The sequence below is a fragment of the Melozone crissalis genome, unplaced genomic scaffold (assembly GCF_028551555.1).
Source record: "Melozone crissalis strain CALT ecotype California unplaced genomic scaffold, PUWL_Pcris_2 ptg000105l_1, whole genome shotgun sequence".
NCBI lineage: Eukaryota > Metazoa > Chordata > Aves > Passeriformes > Passerellidae > Melozone > Melozone crissalis.
The window spans coordinates 1436398-1443760 of NW_026535882.1; the positions used below are offsets into that span (position 1 = coordinate 1436398).

Sequence of the window (7363 nt, forward strand, 5' to 3'; positions counted from 1 at the left end):
CCTGGCTGTGGTTTTGACTCCTTCTCCTATTTGTTTGGGCCTTGGTCCATGCTTTCTTCAGATGGTGAGTGCTGATATTTGGCATATCTGTAGCAGGTGTCCTCATCCTGTGTTTATTGGATGTTATTCCATCCAAGCAGGCATTTTAACACAAGTATAGCTATTTCACTACTGTTTCTAAGCTTAATTGATAGTAGAAATACAAACAATATCTTTATAACAATATATCACACATATAAAATCCATTTTAATATTTGCAAAAAGCTAATATTACAATATGTATCTATAACAGTGTTGCACTGCTCTCAGCTGGTTTTTGTTCTCTCAGCCCTGTGGGATGTGGCAGAACAGGTGAGGTTCCTCCCTGCCCACCTCTCCCTCAGCCCACCTGCTGAGTCCTTCTGAAAGGCTGCCAAGGGAGCAACCTACTTCGCTCTCCTCATCCATCCAAGAACTCTTCCATCATGGAAGGCAATTAGATTGGTTCTGTGATGTAATTTTATGGAGTCCAGTGGGGAACCTTCTCCCTGCCTTCCTCCTGGTTTATCTCATGTGCCTCTTCCTGCTTTATTCTCTATTGCTCTGTCCTGCTCCCCGTGCTGTGAGTGTCAGGTGGGGGGCTGGGGAAGTTGGCAGGAGACAAAGACCACTCACCCCAGAAGTGGCTGCCAGAACTCAGGCTAGCTCTTAGAATTCCAGTGCCACGCCAGGAGTGGGGAACTGCCTTGGTATGGGGATTTAGCAGAGGCAGAACCTTTATAGCCACTTGCTCTAAAGTGCCAGACACAAGCCACGACAGGGAGCAGGCAGAAGAGAAAGGAGGAGGCTCTCCATATTGAGGTTCCACAAGGAACAGTTTATTCCTGATGAAAGGAGCAGGACAAAGAGCCCCTAGCTCCATTGTGCCAGGGGTTTTGTACAGATACAAGTCAGGGGGAGGATACAAACAGCTAACCAACAGGGAATCCCCACGGGATGAGTGAGGGGATTATGTGGAGTGTCCCGGGCCAACTGGGGTACAAGGGTGGAGAGCATGGGGAGCATGGGTCGCATGAGCCAATGGGGCTTGGAGGAGTAGGGGAATTCCAAAGGGGTGTTGCAGGACAGGGATTGGCCTGAGGTTTAAGTGGCAGGGGAGGTTCGGGAATTAAGGGCTGGGTTGCCTTGACAGGCAGGGAAAGAGCTGGAACAAGGGGTGGGGAATGGCATGAGGGACAGCTTTGAGAGAGGATAAAATCCAGGGGTAAACCAACTTGGGGAGAACATGGGGGTAAAACAGAACAAACCACTTAACAAGGAATCAATAAAATAAATTCAAACTGCAACAACCCCAATGTTCTTGTGGCAACAGAGAGCTTTTATTTCCCAAGCCCTTGCTTATATAGGGCATTTGAAAAATCCCATTTGGATACTTTCATAGGTCAGAACTCTACTCCCCTTCAGGTCCTGGCCAAGGAAACGCCTGCCGCCTTGGGAGAGATGTGACTGGGCGAGGCCCCCGTCAGTCAAACCAGGGGCTGGTTGGTTTGTCTATCACAAACCAACTAAAATATGGTGACACTGTGCCATCATTCATCCCTGTGCCATATCTCCTCTCTGTATCCCTCTGTCCTGCTCCTTGTGCTATCATTCCTCCCTGTAACTAGCAGAACTTTCTTTCCCCCAATTGTCTGTATGCCATAATCACTTGCGAGTTGCTCCTGCTTTCACAGAATCAGAAAATCAGTTTGGTTGGAAGGGGCCAGCGGATCATCTGGTTCAACCTTCCTGCTCAGGCAGGATCATCCGGGTCACATGGCACAGGATTGTGTCCAGACCTACAGTGCCCTGTAGATCCAGATGAGGTTCAGTGTACACAAACCATGTGATGGAAGTTCCTACTGAGGTGCCATCACCATATACCAACTCATTGGCAGTGATGTCATGGAAAGGAGAACACAGAGTCGATAATTTGGTTACCAAATTCTCACAATATGAAGAAAGTATCTTTTTCCCCCTATGGGCTTGCATCTTGTCTGTGGAAAAGACCTCCAGCAACTGAAAGAAGTGCCCTATGCTCCACTAGCATAGACTGGACTCTATAGGGGGCAAGTGCCCCCTGCTCAAGAGAGAGGGGCACACCACAAGGTAACCTGTGGTTTTACTCGCCTGACCATGGTGAAGACATATGGAAGTGGGATGTAAAACCCACCTCTGCCTTGGCAGCACAGGTATGTGAGTTGAGAGGAAAAATTAACCACCACAGAAAACTCTTCAAGGAAAAATGCCACTCAGTTTCCACTGAGCAAGTCTTCAGGTGGAATTGAAGGGCTGATGTTACTTCTGACCCTCTGGAAGGCACCTCCAGATCATATTTACAAGAAGCAAGCAATAAGTACCATAATCAGAGCTAGAGGGGCCCTAGCTCCAGCCAGGTGTGGAAAAAGGACAGTGGAGTCAGTTGGATTGTGTGGATCCATAGCCTGGCACAGCAGAGCCACAGGAGCACAAGGCTTTAGTTGACACAGGTGCACAATGCACCCTAATGCCATCATTCAGGGGGAGAATCCATCTCTGTTTCTGGGATGACAGGGGGATCCCAACACAGACTATACTGGAAGCTGAAGTGGTCCTGACTGGGCACTAGTGGCAGAAAAATGCCATTGTCGCTGGCCTAGAGGCTTCATGTATCCTTGGCACAGATCACCTCAGAAGAGGTATTTCAAGGACCCAAAAGGACACCATTGGGCTTTGGGAGAGCTGCTGTGGAAACAGAAGAAATTAAGACAGCTGAATCCCTTGCTTGGTCTTTCAGAGGACCCTTCTGCTGTGGGACTGCTGAGGTAGCTGAAGAACAGCAGGTACTGGTGTACAGCACAACAGTGTCCCATTGGCAACATGGCACCGACTGGGACTTCAGCACCCATGGCACGGACAGGAAAACCAGGGCATTGGGAACAGCCAGGGCTTGGGAAAAGCAGGTACTGCCTGACTCACCTGATCTCCTGCTGTGCCCAGGTGACCCCAGTGGGTGTTGGACATGTGTGGATGTGTCTGCCTGCAGCTCAGCAAAGCCTTTGGCACTGCCTCCATCTCCCTGCCTCTCCTGGAGCACCTGCAGCTCACAGCTGGGACAGGTGTCTCTCTCTGGGAACACCTGACTGATGGCCAGGCCAAGGAGGAGTGGGAATGGGGCCACAGCCAGCTGGGGCTGGGCACTGCTGGGTTCCCAGGGCTCAGTGTTGGGGCCGGTCCTATTCAACATCTGGCCTGGGTGGACAACTAGGGGCAACTGGGAGGCTTGATGGGGTCAAATAAGGAGTGTGGTGGCCCACTGGGAAAACTGGAGGTTAATTGGAGGAGGTCTGGAAGGCAATGCCCTCAAGAGACCCCAAAGCCCACCTGGGCCACCATGGGTTCACTAACGAACGCCCCAATCTCCTTCTCCCAATGGATTTCATGGACAGTTGTGATCCTTGACTGACCCCCACTTGGTACTGGGAGGCACAGGGAGCTACTCAGACCATGTTGGGAGACAACTGAAGACACACTGGGAGCAAAGGGAAGATGCTGGAACCATGTTGGGGGTACTGGGACCATAACTGGGGCAACTAGGATCATACAGGAGGGGACAACTGGAACCACGCTGGGTTCATACTGGGAGTGTCTGGAACCACACTGACTGGGGGCAACTGGTATCATACTGGGATTGACTGGGATCATAGTGGGATCATTCTAGTAGTGACAGGAATTCATTAGGACTGTTGGGGGTGTGACAGGGATCATACTGAGTCGTTGTGATCATATTGGACTCACAGTGGGGGTGACTGGAAAGCACTAAAATCATACTGCAGGGGACTGGAATCATACTGGGATCATTCTGGGAGTAAGTGGAACCATGCAGATGACCGAGAGCAACGGGAACCACATGAGAGTGACTGGGATCACAGAGGACGATTACACGACGATTACAGAGTCCGTACTGGCACCGCACGGGGACGGTAACTGAGACTACCCGGGCAGCACCGAGGCACGGGGTGCCTGGGGGTGGGGCCATGCAGAGTTCTGCTAATGAGCCCTCGGCGGGCGGAGTCCGGCGCGGCACCGGGCGGTCGCGCGCCCCGATTGGCGCGCGGAGGGAAGTGACGTCACGAGCGGCGCGGCGGGAGATTTGAACGGCACGGCGCGGCGCGGCGGATCCCGGCAGCGGCGTGGGGGCCCCGCACACCTGAGCTCACCCTGACTCTCCCTTCCCCAGCCGCTGGGTCCCCTTCTGAACTCGCCCTGACCCTGCGGTGGACTCGGCAACACCATGCCCCGCCCCAAACCCACCCCCCGACGGCGCGGGCGTTCCCCAGCCCCCCCATCGCCCCCGCGGCGGGCACGCAGTGAGTGAGGGGCGGGGGACTTCCCTTATAGACACCCCTTATGGACCTCCTACATCGAGCCCCTTTCAGGCCCCCCTCTAGAGCACTCCTATGGACTCCCTCTATTGTTTTCCTCCGCCCCTAGCCTGTGCCCTATATACCCCTATATGCTTCCACCTCCTAGAGTCACCTCACATTCCCTCTCCCCTATAGCCCCTCTACCCCCATACTCCCTGTCCCCTATAACTCCTCTATGTCGGCCATAACTATAGCTCCCTATAGATCCTTTATACCCACAATGTCCCCCCAGACCTTACAGATCCCTTATAACCTCCACAGCCTTCCCCTGTCTCCCTGGCCCCTATAGATCCCCTATAGCCCCCTGTGTTCTGACAGGCCCTATAGATCTATACCCCCCATGTTCCTTCAGATCCCCCCATCTCTGCCCTCCAGGCTAAATATATCCCCTAAAGCCCCCACAGACCCCTATCCGATGCCCCCACAGGGCGCCGCCCAGGGCAGCGGGCATTGCAGGAGATCCGCACGTACCAGAGAAGCACCCGCCTGCTGCTGTGCCCCGGCCCCTTTGCCCGCCTGGTGAGAACCCCCCACATCGCTAAAATCCCCAGACACCCCGATTTCCCCCCCAGAACCTCCCCAGCACCCCCCATGGACTCCCAAACTCCCCTGGGACCACACAGATCATCTCAGATACCCACAAAATCTACTGTGGGACCCCCAAACCCCTCCAGGACCCCCCCAATTTCACCCCAGAACCTCCAGCATTGTCTGGGATCTTCCAAACCACTCTGGATCCCCTCTCTTGAGATCCCCAAATCCGTCTCAGGACACCCCAGATCAACCCTCTCGACCCTGCAACTTCCCCCAGAGCCTTCAAATCCACCCTGGGACCCTTCAGCTCCCCATTGGACTCTCCCAAATACCCACTGAAACCCTTCAAACAATCCTGAGGACCCCTTCAAATCCAACCCCAAATCCACCCTGGGACCCCTGAAATCCAACCTGGAACCCTCCAACCTCCCCCTGGACCCCATCCCAAAAACCCACTGCGATTTTCCAACCCCCTACAGACCCACCAAGTTACCCCCCAGAACCCCAAATCACCCCCTGGGACTCTTCATGACCATCCCTTTCCCCCAGGCCCCCCCCCTCAACCCTGTTCCATCCCTCCCCATGTCCTTGTCCTCTCCATCCTTGTGACATGGTGAGCCTGTCCTCCCCCAACATCCTTGCATATCCTCCAATGTCATTCTGTGGTTCCAGACATCCTTGTGTCCTGCCACCTTCAGAGGCTGCATGGATTGAGAGTTCCCTGTGCCCCTCCTGCTGTGCTGGCACTGTCCCCCCGTCCCATCGGGGTGTCCCCATGTTCCCATGGCCGAGGGTGTTCCCAAGATGTTCCCAGAGTGGTGCTTCCCCCCTGCCTCCCACCTGGCAGACCCCAGGGTGTCCCCGTGTCGATGTTCCCATGTCCCCACTCCCCAGTGTATTCCCAGGTGCTCCTGTCCCCAGTGTTCCTCTCCCTGGGGTATCCCCAAAGTGTCTCCAGGGTGATAACAAGGGTGTCCCCAGGTCCCTGGGATGTCCCCAGGGCAGTGTCTCCACGTCTCCAGGGTGTCACCATGGTGGTGGCCCTAGCCCGGGATGTCCCCAGTGCCCCCATATCCCCTCCATGTTGTCCCGATGTCCCCGCACTCCCTGTGACCCTGCTGCCCCCATGTGCCCCCCTCACTGTGCCCTCTCTGCCACAGGTGCGGGAGCTCTGCCTCCTCTTCACCCGCGGCGTCGATTACCGCTGGCAGAGCATGGCCCTGCTGGCACTGCAGGAGGTGCAACTCGGGGGGCCCAGGCGTGATGGAGGGAGGTCACAGAGGGCTGGAGGGGCCCTATGGGTCCTGCAGGGGTATCCAGGGACTTAGGGGTGTGGGGAAGGGGCTGAGGGGGATCTCATGGGTACTGAGAAGGTTTCCATGGGGGCTGGGGGGCTGTGGGTGCTGCAGGGGGAATCTCTGGGTGCTGGGGGTGTCTCTGGGGGCTGGGGAGGTCCAAGAAGGTCTCTTTGGATGCTTGGATGAGGCTGAGAGGTTTGTTGGGTGTATGTGATGGGAGCTGAGGGGGAGTCTAGGAGGGTCTCCATTGGCTGGGGGTAGGGTCTATGGGTTCTGGGACAGGGTTCTATGGATGTTGAGAGGGTCTCTGGGTGCTGGGTGGGGCGGGGTCCCTTATTCCCAGGGTCTGTCGGGGATTGAGGATGGGTCTTTGGGTCTTGATCCCTCCCTAACACATTTGCAAGCACAAGGTGCTTCAGTCACCCATGGGTGGGTTTGGAGGGACCCTGCCCCCTGGGTGTGTGTTTGGGGGGAGTCTCTGACCCCGGGGGAAGGTGTGGGGGTTGGGGCATGCTGGGGAGCTTTGGGGACCCTCCCTCAGGTTTTGGTTCACAGGCAGCAGAGGCCTTCATGGTGAGGCTGTTGGAAGACGCATACCTGTGCTCGCTGCACGCCCGCCGAGTCACCCTGTTCCCCAAGGATCTGCAGCTGGCCCGGCGCCTGCGAGGGCCCGAAGCGGGGGGCATCTGAATGAGGACCCCCTGGGGAGTCTCTCCTGATAATTTCACACCCATAATCTTACTGGGACCTCCTATGGGACCATCATGCTGAGACCCCCCCCCACCCATAGGGTCCCCCAAGCCCCCCCTCGTGGACCCACCCCATAGACTTCCCCACCTCAGGATCCCCAACAACCCCTTCAGGGACCCATCTCCGGGTGGAGGTCCCCTTCCTTAGTCCAGCACCTCTCAGATTATTGAGGACCACTGCCCATGATCCCCCTGGAACCCCCATCACCAGCATGCCAGTCCCAGGGAAGCCTACTCAGGACCTCCACCCTGCTGGAGACCCTCCCAGTTCTGCTGTACCCCAATAAATGTTTGTGACCCCTAGGTGCTGTTGCTGGGGAGTTTGGAAGGGATTTGGAGGTAAGGCACCACAGGGGGT

General features: G+C 55.7%; 1 protein-coding gene across 1 annotated transcript; it reads left to right on the plus strand.

Annotated features, from left to right (window-relative positions):
* Window positions 1-4291: 4291 nt before the first annotated feature.
* On the plus strand, window positions 4292-6946 carry LOC128947431 (histone H3-like centromeric protein A). Its single transcript, XM_054291687.1, has 4 exons — window positions 4292-4367; window positions 4852-4943; window positions 6119-6196; window positions 6812-6946. Exons 1-4 carry the CDS (start codon window positions 4292-4294, stop codon window positions 6944-6946), a joined length of 381 nt encoding a protein of 126 aa, XP_054147662.1.
* Window positions 6947-7363: the final 417 nt, after the last annotated feature.

Excerpts from the sequence above, each read along its gene's own strand:
- LOC128947431 (XM_054291687.1), top strand. The coding sequence starts at position 4,292 with ATGCCCCGCCCCAAACCCACCCCCCGACGGCGCGGGCGTTCCCCAGCC. Across the intron at positions 4,368-4,851 it reads GCCCCCGCGGCGGGCACGCA|GGCGCCGCCCAGGGCAGCGG; the intron begins GTGAGTGAGGGG and ends ATGCCCCCACAG. Across the intron at positions 4,944-6,118 it reads CCGGCCCCTTTGCCCGCCTG|GTGCGGGAGCTCTGCCTCCT; the intron begins GTGAGAACCCCC and ends TCTCTGCCACAG.